At 40.3% G+C, this 22,428-nt stretch overlaps 1 protein-coding gene across 2 annotated transcripts; it reads left to right on the top strand.

Annotated features, from left to right (window-relative positions):
* Positions 1-16,581: 16,581 nt before the first annotated feature.
* On the top strand, positions 16,582-22,163 carry LOC148820599 (uncharacterized). 2 transcript variants are annotated; one of them, XM_088932642.1, is made up of 3 exons: positions 16,582-16,612; positions 17,467-17,724; positions 20,242-22,163. In XM_088932642.1, exons 1-3 carry the CDS (start codon positions 16,585-16,587, stop codon positions 21,738-21,740), a joined length of 1,785 nt encoding a protein of 594 aa, XP_088788768.1. In that variant the 5' UTR covers positions 16,582-16,584; the 3' UTR covers positions 21,741-22,163. The 2 variants fall into 2 exon arrangements, with proteins under 2 accessions (XP_088788768.1, XP_088788769.1); XM_088932643.1 differs by having other exon boundaries at positions 16,607-16,786.
* Positions 22,164-22,428: the final 265 nt, after the last annotated feature.

Here is a 22,428-nt window from a genome sequence, read left to right as displayed (position 1 = left end):
CCTGGTTTTGTGTCCTGTCCTGCCTTGTGCCACTGGGATAGGTCCTGAGTTTTTGTGACTCTTAGATGGCTTTCTGATTATGGGCAGATGCTGTTTTAAATGGCTTGACTTTAAAGTGCCACATTGGTAAAATGAATAAGAAATCTGTAGCTCCTTAAATGTTCTCTCTTGCTACTTGTGACGCTAGCAAGTGTTAATATGGAGAGTGTATGTCTCCATATTAATTGAATCTGGCTTTGGCAGAACATGTCGCATATCAAAATGAGTTTTAAATCCGAGTTTAACAACAGCTGCCAACTATTAAAAAGCTCTGGGAAGTTGGCACCACTACAAACAGCACAACAATGAAACCCAACGCATTTGTTTGCACTTTGTTCCCAAGATATAGCGACTTATTTCTTAGGAAATGTGACATCACTTTCCTCCCTCCCAGGATGCCGCAGGAGAATCAAACCGGCTCATTCGTTTGTGCTCCATCTGTGCTGTTCAAAGCAGTATCTGAGGGTCTTTCGTTTCCGAGATATGGCACCTTCTTGTGTGGGGGAGTCACATGACTCTTGTTTCTGTTGTAACAGGGCTGAGTGACGTCACACCTCCTGAGACATAAGGCGCTATATCTTGGAAACGAAAGCAGGAGAAACACTTCTTTCATCGGCACAAACTAGCACTAACAAATGTGCAGGTTTTCATTGTTTATGTTGTTTGTAGGGGTGCTACCTTCATGAAAGTCTATTAAAACTGTCAGTGATGTACAGTAATAAATTAAAAGATAATTTAAGTGAGAAGATATTCTGAACTTTCAGAATCTGATGATGTCATTTAGGGGAAACTCTCCAAAAGTTATTTTTGGGGGATCTACTTTCAAGTGCTGAAGATTCTCTCATTGTTTCTTTTCAAAGGCGCAACACTTAAATTTCAGTAAAAAAAGTAGTGGCAACAACAAAAAAAATCTTTCCAATGCGTCATGAACTTGTGCTCCAGACCTGTACAACATCTGCTTGTCCTGTTAAATACATCTTCCCTTGATTAAACATGTCTTGTAGTATAACATCAGGAAAGAAAGTGATCCTTGTGAACATTTGCATTACATAATTCAGCGTTTTAAGGCTGAACTCTCTGGTCTGTCTGTGTGTCTTCAGCCACAGTCCACTGGGGAGCTGCTAGTCTCGGGCTGACCCTGATGCTTTTTGCTTTGCACAAGATGTATTATTTAGAGTTACTATCTATACATGGAAATGTAATTGGTTTATTGACCTGGCTCCCATTCTAGAGACAAACCACATGTGTTCTCACCTGAACTCGGTCGCCCACATAATTGTTGACCATCACTTCACTTCACACTTGTACTTTTGTACATGTTAACCATGACAAATTCTCCACAGTAAGCTTTCATAAAGGAGCTTTAATGAACATAATCTCATTTACCCTTTCCTTAAAGGATTTAGACACCCAGTGTTCTTTTGTGTAAGAAAATGCCTCCTTTTCTTAGTCCTCAATACACCTGTGGGTGACTTTTTTGCATAATTGTGCCTGCCTTTGAAGATTTGAAATGCTTGGATCAGTTCGTCTTTCTGATCAAGACTTAAGGGATTTCTTTAACTTGTCTTTGTGTGACATTCCTTTCAGACTGGGAATTATCCTATGTGAGTTCTTTTCTGCAACAATAATATTTTTTGTAGCTGGGAGACCAAACCTGTGCACACAATACTCCTGGTGTTTTGAGTAATCCTGAAAACCCTTCCTTTGGATTAAATTCTACACATTTCCCTAAAATGACCAAGCTACATATCTGGACTCATTGTAATGAGGTCTTAAAAAGATGAGATTCTGAATTCCCCAAGGGCATTGATAAAGGCAACTCAGTGCATTTCTTTTTAAAGACATGGTGGTTAGTCCTTTGCTCTCAAACGTTAATTAGAAACTCAGTTTGAAAGACTTCCAGGAAAACAAGGCTGAATAAATGGCTAAATCTTAAACTTAAAAAGAATTATTACACAAAAGTCATTACACTGATTGTTTCAGTTGGCTTTTCTATTGATTGTTGTGTGTCTCTGTTGACCTTGGGGACTTCAGCATACCCATAATGGAATCCTGTCCTTGGGTGGTGGCAAAAAGTATTTTTGGGTAGCGTTGGCCCACACGCTTTAAAAATGCCTCCATTCTTTGAAAAATGTCCAAATTCTTCTAACACCCTATGCCACATTCACTTCAAGCTCAGAATTTCTGTTTCAGGTTGTTTAGCTCACTGTGATAATTTTTTTCTTGTGGGATTTTTTTTGTTATTGAGCATTACAAAATTGGTAGTAATTTCAGGTTTCTTTGAATAACTTTCTTCAGACCTGCAGTTCTGTGGGATGTTATTTGTGTTTAGAACTAAAAATGTAAAAACTCGTACCAGACATATGACACATCCTCCAGGCAGGCCTTAAACCTCACCTTTAGGTGTTTAGCAAAAACAAACTTGCCACTTCCTCTGACCTGTTCTCTAAAAACTCTCTGTGAGGATATTGGTGCAGAAAGGCAGCTGCACATCAGCCAGGTGGAAACTGCAAATCAGTGGTGCTTTACAAATGGGTGCCGTACTATTTGGTAAGTTCTTTGGGAACCTTTGTGCACTATACATTGAGGGAATGGTATTACAGTAAAGTATTTAAAAGGTTATTCTAAAAAATTGTAATCTGTAGAAGACTTAGTTGCTTTACTTTAATCACAGCAGCATTTTAAAAAACCTAGCATATCGAAATTGTAACACATACATTTATTATACCCAGCATCTCAGGCATTACATAACATTTGCCTTTTATTGGTACACAAATTAATGTAGTAGTGTGATGAGAAAAATATTGTTGGTGAATACAAGCATAGGACTTAGTCATGTGATTGGATCAGAATGCTAGAACACATTTACAACAGGGCTCTTGAGCAGTTCAGCCAGTCCCGCCCAATTGCTCTCTTGTCCACTGACACGAACGTTTGACCACATGATGCTACACATATGCAAGAAGAACAGCTTTGCTTAATCTCCACAGGAAAGATAAATTAATGCTTTATCTGCTCTAAATACAGCAAATAGGGTGACCATATGATCCCAAGTACATGGGGAAACGTGACAGAATTTTATACCTAGCATTAAAAGAAATTGCATTGCAGTTCATGTTTCCTAAATTGAGAATCGTTGTTTAATAATGCTGCTTGAAAGTGACAATAGGAAAAAACAGAAGATGCATTTCTGTTCTAAATATCCAAATATATACTCTCTGGCTCCCCAGTGAGCCTGTATTGAATAAAGTGGTTAGAAAATGAATGGAAATTCACATGTATACTCTTTTATTTTTGTCACAGTGTACAGTTTTATAGTTATTATTCATATATTGACCATTTAGCTTCTCAAAACAAATCATTAACATTGATCAGCTGTTTTCTGGGTCTGACCAATTCTGAGAATAATGACCAACTAATCATTATCAGAAAAGAATTCTATTAAGTACCAGATGTAATCTCAGGCAAAGTGTACTGATTCAATTACTCAATTGTGTTTCAGTTTAACAGTGTTCTAGTGCATCAGTTTAACATACAGTAGGATCATATCATCACAAGCAGAATTGCTCTGATCCAGCTTCGAAAACCTTTTAACAGCTGCTTTTGCTTGAATAATATATGTGCTGAAGCATATGAGGATGCATCATGAAGATGCTTTATTTCAGTTTTGTTATGACAACTGGAATACTAGACTAGACTCAAGGGCTTGACTAGTTTTTCCACAGGAAAACTTCCACAGTCTTTATGTGGAAGACAGCCTAGACCCAGCTGTTGGATTTATTTTGCTCTGTAATACCAGGTCTGTTTCATGGCTGCCAGACATCACCTACTTCCTCTATGACACTCTCCATCCAATTGTGGTAATCAGTGAAACAGTACTCTTTTAAAAAGGGAGATTGTCAGGCACAAGGCAGGATACACCCTGGATAGGACGTCTGTACATTGCAGGGCACAAGCAGACGCAAACTCAGACATGCACACACTCACACCAGGGCCGGTTTTCCAAGAAGCCAGTTACCCTACTAGTAGGGAAGTACAGTAGGAGACCAGATGAAACCAGAACAGAAGAAAACCACATGAACAGGGGATAAACATTTAAACTCCACACAAGTAGCACCCCAGGAATTTATCCCAGGACCCAAGAACTGCGAGATGGCAATGCTAACCATTTTGCTACCATGCCACCCCCCATTAGTTCAGTGTTCATACATTTCCCAAATTTTCTGGCATTCTGAGCCTTGAAAAAGACTCACAGCAAGACACAAAGGTGAATAGCAATAAAGTATCCACAATCGTCATACTTCTGACTGCTCAGCTTGTGTGGTGAGATCATTAAACTCTAAAATTACTGTCAGAGTCCTCATTTGTTTCTCGTTGGGGGCATATTTTTGCCTGTAGCTCTATTCTTCATCATAGTCTCTCTGTTTCTTCTGAACAGCAGGGTGGTGATTAATTCTCTAATGTATTTCAGTGGTTCTCTTTGCCTCTCTGCTGTGCTGTTTAACATTGCACTGCTCTCTGGCTAGGGGATCAGTGCAGATACAGATCAATAAGGGCTTGTGGCTTCTGCTCTCAAAGGCTCTAACCTTGTAGCAATTCAAAGGAGTTGGTCTCCTTCATTAAATGCAAAAGAAATATTCTGTAGTCTTCAAATCTGACACTTGAATGAGTGATGGCATGCCAGGAATATGGTTGGCACTGCAGACTGAGGTCTGTGATGCCAGTGTATCAGTGCTGTGGTGCAACTTGAGATTTACGTTTTGAGACAGACTTATTTGCATTTTTAAAAGCTGTGCAAAATTGCACCCTTGAGGTGCCAAATTATTAAAGTACTGTATATCAATATTCCCTCGATATGCTTTGTTTAAGTAATTATTGCTATTACACTGCATTTTCTTAGACAATATGCAGCTATCTTTTGTATCCGCAGCATTTCTGAATATTCTTTTCATTGCAATGAAGCTGATCAGCATCACATTGATTCTTTGCTTTGATTGAATCAAAGCTGCTGTGTGGTGCATAACATGTCATACGTAACAGGAAAGCTGTGATAGACAATCAGGAAAAACACAGCAAACACAGAGGTTGCTGAGGTAGACACTGTTTTGTCTAACGCTGTCGGATAGTAACATTGGAATCATTAGATACACAGAATTATTTAAATTATTTCATAGAAGTATATTGGCACTGAAAAAGCACTGGAGAGTAAATGGAAAGAACAACTCAGAACCAAAAAATAACAATCAAGCTCACACGCAACTGTAACTGAAAGGAGATTTTTCTCATCCATACTGGCTCTGACACTGGGCTCTTCTTTCAGCCCTTTTTTCCTGCTGCACACTGTGACACTAGATTCTGAGCTTACACCAAGCTGCAGTGGTGAATTCCAGTGCAGTTTTAGCGACTGCACTGTTAAATTGCCGTTTTCAGCCTTCTTAGCCTGCAGTCAGTGGGTGAGCCTCATATTTCTTCTTTGTTTCTCCCACCGACCGGGCTAAACCTAATTAAAGGTTTAACGTAAGAAGCGCAGAGAAATTGTGGTTCTCAAATGATGAAGCTCTCAGCGAGGTCTGGTGAAGCTTGGTACAAACCATTGCGTTTCGTGAAACACGTGGCGTGTGTGACAAACAGAAAAGGCTTTTCTAGGGTTTCATAAGGGAAGGAAGGGCCAGCTAGATGGGGAGACAGATAGAGAGCAGAATCGGAGGTAAAGTACTGGGCTGCAGAGTGGGTGTGGGGAGGATTCCTGGCGCTGTGCTTGCCCTCGCCATCTGGAATTGCCATCTACAATATGGCAGTCCAAGGCCTGTCTCACCTCTCTGCCAACCCGTTCTCATTGATGATTGTCCCACAGCAATGGAGCAGATGTGGGGGTGGGAGCAGCTTGGAGAACTGGCCCGAGCCAGCTGTCGGATCGTCACGCATGTCGCACTGCTTTTTTTTGAAGAGGACAAGAATTCTGGGAAAGGTGTTTTTAACCCTCTTCTTTCTTTTCCATTTTCTCTCAGGAGAAACTTTAAGATTCCACATGGATGGGTGAGGTGGGGCGTTTCTGTGACTCTGTGGGTATCCCCTGTAAGCTGTAAAAATGGTCAACTTCGAGCTGCCTAAAAGCTCTGTAAATATTATGATCCCAGGAGAGTTGCTCCATTCTTCCTGGCATCAGTACTGGAAACCTACTGCAAGATGAGCTCTTGCGAATCATTGATTAACTCTAGATGTCCAGCTGCACATCATTTGTACTGCTCACATTTGTGAGACCTGGTTTCACTTTTCTCTTACCTTGCCTGGTATGGGGTATAGCAGTCAGCAGTTCTAAAATATGAAATACTGTATTGAAGAAAAGAACTGTCATGCAAGACCATTTTAAAATCTGAAGACATTTTGCCATGGCAGGACATGTACTGTGGACATGTATAGTGCACATTGTACACATTGTACTTCTCCAGACATACTGTAGGTATTGACACAGTGTATCTGAGATATTATATATATATATCTCACACTGTAAAGGAACAAGTAATAGATTTATTCCATGCTGAAAAGAAAAGAGAGAAGTTTAATTTTTTTCAGCATGGAATAAACCTATTACTTGTTCCTTTGCAGACTACGCATGCTGGCGCAGCTACCCACCTGAACTATCTCATACTGTATGTATATGAGATATGTATATGAGACATTACTTCCCAATTTATTAATTGTAATAAACATTATTAGACGGCAATTCCTTATCAGTGATGTCTCCTCTGAGTTTATTGACTACACAATGATCCTAGCATGTGGTAATTAGGATGATATAGTGAATTAACTTAGATTTACAAAGTAGTAAGCAGGCAATATAGGGCTTTGTGTAACAATACAATTTTAAGCAGTGTTCACAGCAGTAAATGCCTCCATTATCATTATTCTTTGAAGAAAACATCAGAATAATGGATGAATCATTTTTAGCAGTGTCTGCTTTTGTAAAAAAAAAGCTCAATTCTGTCAGAGAAGAAAAACAATTTTAGCTGCATTAAGCACATTTTGAAAACCAAAGTCAATTATGAAATTGCAAGATGATGTTTGGGATTAAAATTAAAAAGCAAATGAGCAAGAAAATGAGTACATTGTTCTTTCTTTATATAGTTATATTCAAATATACAGCATATATATATATATTTTAGTGTGGCTGGTAATTGCTCATACCCTTAATCAAACATTATTACTTTCTCATAATACTTATTACATGAGTCTTTGTATGCTTAAGAAAGATATGGCTTTGATTTAAATGCCCACCTCTAAAGCTAAAGTGATTTTGACTATTTTTTAAACATGCAAAAGTCTATGCATACAATGTGTCCAATAATTATTAAAACATAGTTTTGAAAGATTTTTAGTTTTCTTTATTTCATGCGCTGCTTTCTTATTATTTATTTCAGTTCAATATTTCTTTTTACATCTATTTCCAAAAGTAATATGAAAAATAAAGATATGTTCTTAGAATACAAAATCTTTGTAATTTGTTTTTGTTTTTTTAACCTAACATTTGTCCTGTTTTCAAAACACATGATAAATCGCTTCATAACAGGTAAACTGATTACAGATCTGGTGACTGGCAAAACAAGTCAGCTAAGGGGAGCACATTCACTGAATCACTTTAAGCTCTCCAGAGTCCTGAGTCCTGAGTCACAGGAGTATTACACTAACTCCCAGAATTGGTGTATTTTCGACCTAAAATGTAATTAGATCTTCATGAAAGTCTAAATATGAAATGAAAATAACCTGATTAAACACATGATACAAAGACATAAGATGTATTTTGATAATTTCTCTTACAAAACCATTTGAACAGTAAAGATCCTTGTATGAATAATCAGTGACTTAATCTAAACATCTTCTGTAACTGTTAATTAGTCTTTCACAATGTCTTTTAGAATTTCTTTCCCATTCTCCCTTACAGAACTGGTTCAATTTAGCAATATTTGAGGGTTTCCTTGTGTAAAGAGCACGTTTCCAGTCCTGCCAAAACATTCCAATGGGGTTTAGAACTAGATTTTGGACTTGGCCAATCCAAAATGAAAGGTTTCTTCTTCTTATCCGTTCAAGTGTAGGTCTGCTTGTACTGCATATTTAGGACCATTGTCTTGCATGATGACCTACTTTTGGCTCAGCTTCATTTGACAAATGGATAGCCTGAAATTCTCCTCCAGAATTTGCTGATACAACAACAAATTCACGATTTTATCAATGAATACAAGCTGTCTGGGTCATGAGACAGCAAAACAGCCCAAAACCATGTTACTCCCATCACCAAGATTGACAGTTGGGATGAGGAAGACAGCGTTTAGTATCTATCACAAAACATTTCTCACTGAGACCAAAAATTTTCAACTTATCTTGCCAGTCTTGTGGATCATCCAGGTACTGTTTGGCAAAGCGTTGTTCTTTTTAGAGAGCTATGATTTCTTCCTGGTTGTACTCCCAATAAAAGCATTTCCATTAAGTCTTTTCCTGATGGTTGAGATATGAACACTTACATGAGACACAGCAAAAATGAAATCTACAGTTCCTTAAATGACATGCTGAGGATCTTTGTGACTTCCTGGGTAATTTTTCAGGTTGCCCTTGGGGGACTTTTTAGCAGAAAACAAGTTCTGGGTACAGTCATTATGGTTTTGAATATTTTACATTTGTAAACTATCTGAGAGTTGATGGACAGACCCCTTTTTATACTTTCCATAATGATATTGGCTGCTATGGACTGGCATCCCATAATGGATGGATAATAATTTTGGAGGTTAACAAATATTTCACATCTTAAATATTAAATATTTTGTATAAACATGTTTGTGTAAGTCTTTAGTTAATAAGCTACAATCAATGAGAAGACATCTGAGGGAGAGATAAGGTACAGTGAGTGTCAGCAAGAACTAAAGGGAAAAAACATAAATATGTTGATTGAATAAATAGTTGAGCACAATATTTGGTGATAGCAACATGGACTACAATTATAGAAACAAATATTTTTTGGGTTAAACCTAATTTGTGACCAGTTTTCTTGGCAGATTTTCTCCTCTCTCAAGTTTCTTGGGGATCACTTATGGACAGTAATTTTCATGACTAATGAACATTGCAGTAATGAACTATCTGGCCAAGGATCCTTACAGAGTCAGACATTTTTGTTCTAAATAATGAGAATCTCTGTTATTGCACACAGAGGATATTTAATTGGTTGCGTAGCTCATTAAGGTACATTTGTGCACCCTAATTAATGTAGGTTTGCCAAAGCAAAGGATTTGAATAATTATACAGTCATGACTCTTCTTTTTTTTGTTTCAGATGACTTTATCTCTTTAATTCTTTTTGTTTTTTGATTTGAGTGTTTGACATGACTGGAACCTTTAAAATAACCTTGTGAAAACCTTGTCTGAATATTTTTGCAAGGCTGTGTATGGCAAACGTGACAGGTACTGTATATAGGCTTGGCTCAACACAGGTTCCCTCTGCTGGATTAGGTAAGGAAATGTCACAGTGGTTTATCACTGGCAGTTTTATTTTCCATTCGCTCTCATCTGCATAGTAGCCTAAACATTCTGTTGCCAAAAACATCAAAAAGGGCATCTATTAGACAAAATCACAGTGAAACCCAAAAGAAAAGTACCATACAATTCAGAAGATGAATGAATAATGTGCAAAACATGCATGCATGCAAAATGGATATGAATGCTTTGTGGGCAAAACATTGCATGTCATGAACCTTTATAGTTTTGATGGATACCATGTTGATGCATAACATTGTTCAAATTCATATTAACCAGCAACGTCTTTATATTTTACTTGCTCAAACAGCTAACATGTAAAAATTAGTTTGTAAAAAGATCAGCTTCAGGAACAATTAAGAAAGGTTGTGTCACTGACCCTGGTCTGTCATCTAGCCAAACTGCCCGTTAGAATTTGCTTTAACAGCGTGGTTGGGCTATTTGTTCCAGAAACCCACCACCCTCTGTTTAAAAAAAGGCCTCCTATTCTCAGACTTAAATATATTTCCTTGTAGCTTCGAATTGTTTAGTATTTCAGATACTTTTACCAGGTCCCACCTGGTCCCACCTTCACCTGATTTGTTCAAGAGGGAAGAGAGTTCATCTTTTAACCTGTCTGAGTGTGACATTCCCTTTAGATCTACAGTATACAGTATTTTGTTATGCCTTGATTTGTATTGAGGGCAAAGTCCCTTTTCTTTTATAGTGCTCACTATTTTGCACATTTTAAGTGAGGTCGAAAGAGTGCATTCTATAACTCAAACATCACCCTCTGCGCATTTGCCATTTCTTTCTAAAATGAGGAGTACTCTGTTTAAGGGCATATATTTTAGAAATCAGATACTTTTTCTTCATTAATATTTAAAATATATATACACTGTAGCTCTTTTCTCAAAAAGCCTTACAAAACTATTCTGACCATGTTTAAATAAATGTCCTAAAGGTTTTCCTAAAGGGTTTACATTGACTTCCTTTTTAATGCCCAAGGGGCAAATACAGTTCAGTTTGTTAAATGACCTTTTTCCAGCCTTGGTGTGTACTAAGAAAAGAGCCTCCGGTATTAAACTGGCCCGCAGGGCAAATAGTTTGCATTTGATTACTCTTAATGCAAAATACATTGCATGACTGTAGATGGCCTGTGCCTTAAATGAGTTGATTCACTAGAACTTTTTTAACACTCTTTGGATATTATTTATCAAACTAACAAAAGGTATAATTTACAAATAGGTATAGAGTAGGAAATGCTATTTATCCCATTTAATTAATTACTGAGGGATCTTGCTTCTTTACTTCAGTATGCTCAATGAGTTCCAGGGCTCAGCAGGATGTTCGAGTATTCTTTAACACCTCAATTGTTAAAGCCTAGAGGAGCAAAACGGACTATCGATCAAATAAATCCTGAGGTCTGGAGTTTCTAGTTTTCCTCTTATCAGGGTTTTAACTGATTTAGGAGCTTTGTCAGGTACCTGTGTTTTATTTTCCAGGACTAACTTACTGAGAAATTAGAAAGAACTAGAAAACCTCTAGCTACAAATTGTGCCAGTAATTGTCTAAGTCATGGATCTCTATATTAACTTTAACAATACGAATAGCTGCACTATAGTTCAGTTAGCTAAATGGATGGTGCCATTACTAAGTTACATTTAGGAAGTTTGTTTTCATTTGCTGGTAGTTATGATCATTTGATATATACAGTTCTTACAATTATCACATCATGTGGGTCATCCTGATGTGACATAGGTTCTCTCTGAAAGTGTGGAAAGTATTAACCTCGAGACTGCCCTGCAACATCCATACTGTAAATGAGTTGCCGTTCTCACAGTCTGTGGAGAGAGCATTGCACATCAGCTTGACACTACATTTAATTTCCTGTCTCCTTCCAGCATTGGAAGCTTGAGCTTTAAAATTCTCAAGCTTTGGAGGCGTGTGGAGGGGGAAGAAATGTCACAAAAATAGCATCAGTGGCTAATGGTGTCACGGCAGAAGCTCCTGGGGAATCAGGTGCAGAGCTAAGCAGATGTGTTGTGTCTAACCGAGCAAATTAGCTTTCTGCTCTTGGTGCTGGTGCTCTTTCTTCAGGCCAGTTACTGCAGCCAAGGCCTCTTTGTACTGTATGTCATTCAAGCACAGATACGTGTTGAAGGGAAGTGTTATCATGCGTTTAATCAGATGTAATGTTATTCAGTCTAGTAAGCTTAATAATGTGATTGCAATTAAAATATTCCTCAGAATGAGGTCTAGTGATATGTACTGTATTTACAGAATGAGGTCCAGTGATATGTACTGTGATATGTACTGTATTTACAGAATGAGGTCCAGTGATGTGTACTATCCAGTAATTCAGGTATTGTGTTCTTCACAGGTAGGATTCCAAACCTCCTGTACTTATATGTAGTGATAAAATGAAGGACTCATTCAGTTTTCATTTTAGAGCTTGTGGAAGAGAGAGACTGCAGTCTCTAAAGCCTTTAGCATAGATTTATCCAATGAACATCAAGTGTAACATTGATACAGGATCTAGATAGCTTTTGGATACTTGCAGAGAAACTTTGGGTTGCTCTGCAACAAGCTTCATTCCCAAGTTTATTGACTCCTTTAGGAAATAGCTTATTGGATCATTAAGCTACATTCAAGCAATGACCTTAATGGATGCCTCATCTTTGATGGTAGTAGATTTTTCCTTCACACAGCAGTAGACACATTCCTGTTTAAAAATTAAATATCTGCACTTGCAGCTTCTGAGGAATGATCACAATTTTGTTCCTGAAACAACAAATAAGTAACATCTAGCATCATTTAAGAAAATTAATACCTTTTTAAATGAATAAATTACACTACTACTTGCTTTTCTAATTGAACTGTGGTCATTTAAGTGTGACAGAGTGAATAGTCTGAATAAATGGAGGACAGCTTTGTACCAGAAGCTATAGTCAGAAAATAATGGATGGACATGAGTTCTATCAAAAAACAAATTCCTGGAAAATATTAACAGCAGCCAGACAAAGCACCTCATTGAAAACCTATGTAATTCCTTTGCTATTGCTTGCTACGGGTCTCAAAAACATTTCAGGCTGCAGTCCTTATAAAATATTAAAATGTGTGAGTGCACTAATTTTGTACTGCATATAAATATTATCCTGGTGGGCGTAAGGGGCTTGAAAATATGTTTGCTTGGAATGAATAGAAATAAAACTATCAAACATATTTACTTCAAACTATTGTTGATTTCTATTACTTTCACAGAATTGTGTTCACTCTCTTGCTTGTGTTGTCATCATTAGGAGCAACAGATGTTGCATTGAGTTTGTAGAGTAAAAAAGCTAAAATATCTGTAAAACTGATTCCCTCTACTGTTGAAGAAGGGTCATTACCACGGTTTGCAGTCAATCCATTGAAGCTAATCTGCTTCAATGAAATGCAGGTTGTGTAACATTCTTGCTAAGCAATGAGCACACGGGTCTGAAACTAACAGCCATTGTCAAACATCAGCACTGCTACTGGATCCCCAGTCCTGGTCCTGGGGGACCATACCTCTTCTGGGCTTTGTTCCAGCTAAATTCTCATTTACCCATTTGAATTCTTAATGGACTGGATAGTAGGATTCATTCAAACTGTGTGACTGCATTCATCTCTTAAACATGTAACAGGTTGCCTTTTAACTATTGCATTACAAAAGCAACAGAAAATGCTAAACTTTTGAGTTAAAAAAAACTTGCAGGTGTTCCAATCAAGCAATGTTGAGTTAAGGCTCCAAGTCAGTAATGATGAAAACCAGCAAATATGGATCTCCAGGACCAGGTTGGGAATCCCTACTCCAGGGTACAATCTGTCATGGTGCAGAGGCTTCTTTAAATAATTACTTTTTTTAAAATAACTATCTGCTCAGGAATGCCTTTAGTTTTAGTAAGCATACTAGTGATGAGCATACTGTGCCCAGCTAAGATACAGTACGAATTGTGGTACTAGTAGGATGCCAGTGATATTTCACATTATATATATTGACCCTGTAAGTGGCATTACTGTAAATTCGAAAAGGTTTTTTGGAGCCAATTACAATTGTCAGCTAAAAGCCAAATGTTCAAAATAGGAAAAAACTTGATTCCTAAGGGGAAAATATTCCTGTGACTTCAACGTAGATGCTTCGACCAAGATGACAAGAGGGAATCAATAAGGAGAAGGAGGCTGGATAATGCATGCCAAAAACAGAAGATGATAGAATAGTCATGGGGAGGTCTCTCTTGTTTTTTTTAGTTTCCTAACTAAACGAATAACGTTACAATCTCATGCTGGGCCCTGTCTCTGTTATGTGTTTTTAGAGGTAGGAGTTTAAATTAATTCCATGTTGAAAAGCAAAACAAATGATTCAGCTGAGATGCTTCATCAAGGGGGAGTCATATATTAATTTTTATATAATACTATTTTCATTTACACTCACTAATTCAGATATTAGGAATCCCCTGTCAAATGCATATACTGTGAGAAAACATCAGGGTTAGCATTAACACCTCACAGGGTTCACAGGCTATCCATCTAGTCCCAACACATTAAGTTTCTGAACTGATTTTATTGCAAAACACAGGCTTCAATACGGAGTATCGAAAGGAGGAAACCTTTATTTGCAGTGACACCAAGCACCTTCTAAACCTTAACAAGTACAGTGAGCAATATGCTTGATTTGGGAGTGACCTTCTGTCCTGGGTTATCTTTTGAGCCTAATGTGCCAAATATTCTAAAGAAACTGTTCTTTCTTCTTGAAAATATTCCCAGGCTGTGTCCTACACTGTCCATATCTGACAAAAAAACTGCTTTATGCATGTGTTTCTTCAAGGTTTGATTATTACAGGGGGTAGGCAGCTACAGTCCTTGAGTGTTGCACTTATTCCTGGCTTTTACTCTATAAAAGCACATAGCTTTTATGGCATATAGCATATATTCAACATAAAGCATATAGCCCCTACAAAAGACTGTTGTGTCAGTGTAGAAGAGGCAAGAAGGTTTTTTTGTGATACAAGGGTTTGGAGTCCAGCCTTCTATATTATACATGACTTGTTCATTTGCATTCTAAGGGAGGCTAATTTCATACCTTCATCTATCTTCTCCCATGCTGATGGGAAGTTTGCAGGGGTGTGGCAGTGAGCTGGGATGAATAATTATTTGATTATTCCAGTGGGACACGAAAAGGGTAAACATGACTGTCCAATATAAATGGAAAAGGAAAAAGAGAGAATGAGGAAGGGAAGAGGAAAGGTCAGCTCTGGCAGCAGGGAGTGCAGCTTAACAAATTGAGACACATCAGGAGGGATCCTGCTGTGATTGCAATCAAGGCAACAAGCCTATTTGCACACCTGACTGAACAATGCAAATGTGCTCTCGGCTCCACCTTCCCCAAGGTCATGCCTCTGCCAAAAGCTGGGCTATTACCTGCTCTTTGTATCCATGCAGAATGTACAGTGAATGCCTAATGACCCTGTTAAGCATTCCTGCTGTGATTCTGTTCTTGCGTTGTGACTATGTAAAAGGTCCAACAGTCTGTGAATCCCCTAGGGCTTAATCAGAATAAACTCCTAGACCCTGAAAGAGCTACTGTACATTAGCACTAGTCAAGATTCTCTGAAGATCCACATGCTGGTCTTGGGACAGGAATTGACTATTTTTTTAAGGAATGTACCCTAGTCACCACTTCTTTTGTTGTTCCTGTCTCCTAAGCAACTTTTTTTAAACCATCAAAAATTGACAATGAAGGGAGGTTCCTGAGTGACACAACAGATAAAGATCTAAACTAAAGTTAAGAGTGCAGGTTGATTTCTACCTGTAGGTACAGTAATCACTGGCTGCTATGGACTGACTGACAAAATATAAGCTGATTGATAAGCTGACCTGGAGTCCTCAAGTCAATTTATCAGACAAAGACATCTCTTGTTTTCTACAGATTTATGTGGACTGAGATCACATGAATTCCTTGAACAGATTGCTGGTTTATCACAGGTTTTTAACTCCACCTACAGTAGCAATGTCTCATTTGTGTCCATAACCCTACTGAACCCTGTCTTACACCACATTTGCAATAACAGGGGGCATAGTAGTGTGTTTCCTCATGCAAAGATTTTATCATCTAGGCTTCTCAAATTAAAAATGACACATTCAAAGCAAATGAATGAATGATGCTCAGTTTGGTCATCATTCCTGAGAAATTTGAATTTGAAAATGTGTTTGCATGGGTTTCCTCCAGGAGCTCTGGTTTTCTCCACAGTCTAAAGATATACTGCTAAGTTAGCAGGCCCTGGTGTGTGTCCTGCATGGACTGGCATCCCATCCAGGGTGTATCCTGCCTTGTGCCCATTGCTCTGGCTCTGGCTCACTGTATTGGATAAAGCTGATAGAAAATAGATGGACATATGAATGCAAGAGAACAGGCCTGAAGACAGGTGAATATGTCCATGAGAAATATTTTAGATTGTGAATGAGTAACTTTAACTCAAATTTTGTTGCAAGTTTCATTTACTCAATAAAACTGATACTTTTTATACATACTGTATGGTGTATCTCTTTGAATTTATTATATTCTAACGAGGATGCTACTATTTTAATACTGAAAAAAATCTGAAACTTAAAATACACTTCTTTCAAACGTGCATTATTGTAACTGAAATGGTGTGTGAGCACAGGGACAATTCAGAGATACGAAATCCTGGTTTGCAACTTGTACTTCCAGAACAGGGTCTGGTTTTCCTCGACCATACCAGAGACAAAAATCTTGGTAATGGAAGGCGTTATGGTACCAGAACCGTTCTTCCCAAGAGTTAATACTTGGGGGTGTGTCCTTAAGGGGTGGGCTTCACCGCCCAACCTGGTTGGTTGAAATGTTTTTTAAAATACTATTGGCTGAATCTCACGTCATAAATATTTGGTAGGCGGGATGTTATAATTTGACAGGATGATGCGCCTCGCTATTGGCTGACAGGATCCTGTCAGAGGATTGTATTCGTGAGTCTTCGTCAACACTTCACTGAAGGGGTGGGTCTTCCACATGGCCGGGTTACAGAGTAGAGATAAAGGTATGCTTTTTAAAAATGTGTTTTGATGTAACTTATGGCCGGAGAAATTGCAACTTAGTGAGAAAAAAATGTTGTTTAGACTGGGTTGTAGGACGGGGGCTCGAAGAGTATAAAGCGGTGCAAGAGGAAACCGCGATGAGGAATGTGATGTCTGCAAGAAAAAAACCCACAAAGGTAATAACAGCCTGGGCAAAGAACTGACATGGATCTGCCCAGAGGCCGAGTCGTCTCATCCAGCCCTTGGTTACGTAGTGCTAACGTCCCTCTTAGCAAAACAATTCTTGTTAGCTGTTAAGTCATTCTGGCCTTTCTCTGGCTCTCACGTCGGTGTCTTTTGCTGTTCAATTCTCCCACTCATTCTTGCAATTTTGTAAGGTACTTTATTGTGGTGTGCCGAATAATTGCGTGTGCGTTTGCAAATGTTCTGCCATAAATCTGTTTAAACCCGCTTCAGTGCGTTATATCCGTCAGTAATCCCGTGCCCTGTTGCAGAAGTTATTAAAGATGTCCCCTACAGTGTTTTGTTGGTGTTTAGCCGTTGTGTTTTGAAGAACACTCGATTTATGTACAGCATGTGTCGTTATACAGTAACTAACCAGGTTCAAGCCTTTCATTTTAAGCATAAAGGAGACTCACTGCAGTCGTGCACTGTATTGTAGGATTTACTGTAGCATATGATTTACTTTTATGCACAACCGTATGTTGTAACAGAAGTTACTGCAAAATGCTGTTCCCGATGCTGATCATAACCGAGATTCGTTATTGTGGTGCAAAGTGCACGAAGTTCGGTGTTGTTTCTGTAGAGCTGAAGTATGCCAGCTGAAGCAAGTGATGTCCTTTTTTTCTTGGCACAGGATCTAGCATGAAGTCCCTGACAGCCAGGGAAAAGAGCAGCATGCAGTCCAGTGGAGAAAATCCTTTGGCCTCAGGGGTAGTTCATGTGAAAAAAGAACTGGTGCTGTTAGAAAGGGGGCATTCTCAAGACAAGTCCTTTGACTGTACCAAAGTACCGCTCAAGCCATACTGTGAGATCAAAACTGAGACGGAGGACTGCCCAGCCACCTCAGACAAGCCCCTTCCCCAGGAACCGTCTTCCACTACAGCTGGAGGATGTAAGTAAAGGCCGGACATGGGTGGGGTATACACAATCTGCAACCTATTCCAAGCCACTCCATCACGCAATTTTGCTTTAGCCAGCTCCCTAATTAGTTATTTGAAAACCATCAGATCAATATAACAATTAAGGAGCTGGTTTTATCACCGTACTGGAGTGGAAGCACAGTGGAAGGGTGATGACAGTTTCATGACAGGGAAGATTACTTTTTTTAATTGGCATTCCTTATTGAGAACATGCAGAGGTCAAGGTCCATACACCATATGCATGACCACCTGAAACTCACCCCTGTAGCTGAAACGTCAACTGGTCACATCGTGTAAACAGCAAAATTACAGGGCCCAGTGTGTGGTTGGCCAGCTTGGGGGGCAAGCTTTGCGAGCTGATACTGACCTCTGACGATAGTGTATGCAATAAACACTTTGAGGTCTGTTATACTGTATGTTGCTCTGTTGGATGAAACCAGTCATCTCTAAGATCTCTAACATCTTGACAGAGGGATCCAGAAACTTCCTTAAGTGGACCTCAGAATAACACATTTGCTGCTAGCTCGTCTCTTGGTAGAATTTGTACGATATAAATCTCATGCAGACCATTGTAATGATGCCTCTGTCCCATTTAAAATAAATTCTTCTTGTGATTAATGCAAGATTGAGATGGAGGTGCATGTCACCATCAGTATAATATACTAATGTGTTGCGTGGCCATATCAAGTTGTAAATATTACATTAAAAAGTAATATTGCCAGATTTTTCAGTGACACAAAAAACATTTTGATCATGATGATGCATACAGAGCTGCATAATGCATTATGCACCACGCTGCAGCAATCTCTGTATTGACAGCTGCCGTTTATGATGGATTACAGTTTTTCAGATTATGACAGTAGCCCATCTTTTCTGTTGCTTTGAAAGGCAGTAAAATGTAAGGCCCAACTTTTTGCCTTGTCAGTTGTGTCCAATAACATAATACAATGTGCCATCTGCACACACTTTTCAGGCAGTGATAGGTACACCATCACTATACCATCTGTAACAGCTTGCTGTCCAACATACTGTAACTGACGTCATTATGTTACACCCAAGACAATCCAGGACATAAAACCTGTCAAAAGGTGTCAGATTACTGTAGTTAAGCCAATTGATCAACTGGGTCAAGCACCCCAGTTCTGCTCCTTATGACTCCAGTGTCTTCTGGGTTTGTGTGCGTCCAAGCCCATAGATTAAGAATGAGCTCAATTAGAATTTGAGCACAGTAGGTGCTGATTTCCTGTTACTATTAAATGTAGTTGACTGCAAACCTCAAGCATTTGTAAGAAATAAAGAATAAACCGTTAAAATGATTTGTTCAATTAAATGATCAGTTCATTAAATGAGAGCTCGGCTGGAACAGGAGAGCCAGGACTGGAAAGCTCTTAATGGAGCAGTGGAGAGCTGAACTGGAATGAAGGCTGCAGATGCTGTGAGCCACCAGAGGAGCACCCCTGCTAAAGCAGACTTGTTTTTATGGGCTGTTCTTCCCCAGTGGTGTGAATAATACAGTCCATTACTTTGTAGAATATTAAGGAAAAAATGCTTAAGTTCTCTTTGACCTACACAGCATTGTTTGTTCCCTGTAAAGACATATTAAAGGAACTTTTAAGTAGAAAACATTTACATATCAGCTATTTTCTATCTTTCTGAGGGAGTTACAGCAAAATAGCTTGCAGCAGAAAATCAGAAACCACAATGCAGTAGGGTATTAACTTTCCATTGGAATGCAGTATATGGTTTCATTTTTCTTCTCTGAAGATTTCTGAATAGCCTTCAGAAAAGGCATTGCTAATGCAGAAGCATGGAAGCAAAGCATTTCTAATGAGTTTCTGAATGATACTTCCTAAAGTAAGTAAAGCAAAGAGGACCGGCAGAATGGTAATGCATTTGGATGGAAAGTTATTGCTTCTGTTCTAAACCTTTAAGGAAAAAAACACCATAAAAGAGTTTGAGGGGTGCTGGGATGATGAGCCCCTGCTTCTGTACTTCAGTGTTCATCATCTCTGGGTGACTAAATGAGTAGTGTGCTTTGATACAGAAATACTTGCGAGAGGCAGGGGACTTGAGAATGTTCTGAAATCTGGTTCATGCTCCAGATCTTTCACACCAGGTGCTTGAGACATGGCTGCATTCACATTTATATCCAGATTATCCCTGGAAGATAATCTTATCGATATGAAAAAGCACCCTGGAACAAATGGACTTATGTCTACCCAGGTAGCTGTTGCGTTTGAGAAAAGATTTAGTTTTACTATGTGTAAGGCTTTTTGTTCTTTGACAATTCAAAAGGTATTTTAACAAATTGTCTTTCCAGTTTAGGGTTTAGCTGTCACAGAGCCAATCAGAAAGTCTTGTATTGTGCTATTTTAATATTTAACTTGAAATAGACACGCAGAGCTTATAATATGTATTCTAAATCACAAACATGTTACTAAATTACAAATGTTACTGTGTGACTCCGTATCTGCTATGTTCTGCTACAGTGTCTGTAAAAGAAGAAGAGGAGGAGTTGTCCCTGTGTCTCCACACTGATATCCTTTCACCTGGAAGAAATGAGCTGGAAAATCGCATCAAGACACCAAGTGAAGACTGCAACGAGCCTGAAAGTGTGAAAAAAGAAGACGGCTTGCAAAACCAGCAGGTATTCTTCCCCGCCAGGGTTCCCGATCAGCTAAGCCTGAGCGCCAGCAACCCAGAACAGAAATCATCGGTGTCGCCTGCCTGCGCTGCCCAAAGTGGGGCTCCTCCGTCACTGACAAGAGAAGGGAAGGCCGTGAGGCAGAACGTGTACGGCTGCGATCAGTGTGAAAAGAGCTTCAGCCGGGTGGGGACTCTCAGGGCACACCAGCGCGTGCACCGCGAGAAGCTCCCGCTCATCTGCAGCGACTGCGGCAAGGCGTTCAGGGATTCGGCCAAGCTGAAGATCCACCGGCGTGTCCACACTGGCGAGGCTCCGTACCGGTGCGAGGAGTGTGGCAAGTGCTTCAAGGAGTCCGGGACCCTGACCAAACATCGCCGCGTCCACACGGGAGAGACTCCGTACTGCTGCACCACCTGCAACAAAACCTTCAGCATCCTGGCCACCCTACGTCGGCACCAGCGGATCCACACGGGGGAGAACCCGTACAGCTGCCAGCAGTGCGGCAGGAGCTTCCGGGACTCCGGCAGCCTGCGGACGCATGAGCGCGTGCACACGGGCCAGACCCCCTACCACTGTCACACCTGCGACAAGGGCTTCAGCCAGCTGGGTACGCTGAAGAAACACCTGCGCATCCACACCGGCGAGCAGCCCTACCACTGCACCGTCTGCGGCAAGACCTTCAGCATCTCGGAGACGCTGAAGAGGCACCTGCGCATCCACACCGGCGAGCGGCCCTTCAGCTGCGCCACCTGCGGCAAGGGCTTCCGCGAGTCGGGCAGTTTGAGGAAGCACCAGAGGATCCACACCGGAGAAGCTCCCTACCGCTGCTCCGAGTGCGGGCAGAGCTTCCGGGAATCCGGGAAACTGAAGATTCACCAACGGATCCACACGGGCGAGACTCCGTACCACTGCACCGTCTGTGGGAAGAGCTTCAGCCTGTCCGGCACCCTGAAGATCCACCAGCGCATCCATTCCGGAGAAACTCCCTACCAGTGCGGCGTCTGCTCCCGCAGCTTCAGCCGGCTGGGGGCCTTCCGGAAGCACGAGCGCATCCACACGGGAGAGAAACCGTATCTGTGCTCGCTGTGCGGGAAGGGTTTCCGGGAGTCGGGCAGCCTGAAGAAGCACCTGAGGGTGCACTCTGGGGAGACGCCCTACCACTGCACTGCCTGTGGGAAGAACTTCAGCGAGCTGGGCAACCTCAAGAAGCACCAGCGAGTTCACACTGGCGAGAGGCCTTATCACTGCGCCCACTGTGACAAGACCTTTGTCTACTCCGGGCAGATCAAGACACATGCCTGCAAGGCTCCTCAACCAGCGCAGGCCCCGCAGGGTACTTAACATAGCTGCTCTTCTGATCTCTTCAGACCTAGAGCACAACACTCATTAGTGCAGATACAAGTCCATCGAAGCAGCTGAAAATCACTGACTGTGGGAGAGCTGGCCTGTGATTGCTGTCTTGTGCTATTGAAAAGGTACTTTCTTATACAGTTGTGCATACAGTGTGACTGACTCAACAAATGAGGAACTTCAGAAATGTAATTTTGGGAGTCACAGCTCCACGTCTGCTAGTTGTTGGTTATGCAAATAATTAAAGTATTCTTTGGACTGTGCCATCCTGGCTGAGATGTGAAATGCTGGCCAGGAAGATGAGGTAGTCAGAAACCCCCGATGTGAAGCAAACCAAGGCAACGTAAAGTATCATAACGGTACTTCTTAGCCTGTCAGGCTCATTTAGTTTGTGTTAGGTAAAACACTCCGAACAAGGACTATTTCAGCTTCTTTAATGTATTTAGGAAAGGTCCAAACTCCCATGACTCAGTGTGCCATGGGAGTTTGGACCTTTCCTGTGCCCCAGAACTGTACATTCACCTGTGTTCCCAGGTCCTTGTGTCATTAACCAAATGTAGGAGGGACAAATGGGGAGAAACACATTTAGGGTCATTCTGGGAAAGACTGAAAGGCATGCTTGAGGCGGGAGTTGTCTCCCGTCCCAGAAGTTCATTTTTAAGTACCGTGGCAAGAAATC

The sequence above is a fragment of the Atractosteus spatula genome, chromosome 14 (genome assembly GCF_055471065.1).
Source record: "Atractosteus spatula isolate fAtrSpa1 chromosome 14, fAtrSpa1.hap1, whole genome shotgun sequence".
Taxonomy (NCBI): domain Eukaryota; kingdom Metazoa; phylum Chordata; class Actinopteri; order Semionotiformes; family Lepisosteidae; genus Atractosteus; species Atractosteus spatula.
The sequence above is the reverse complement of the archived record's forward strand: the minus strand, read 5'-3'. Positions and strand labels throughout refer to the sequence as shown.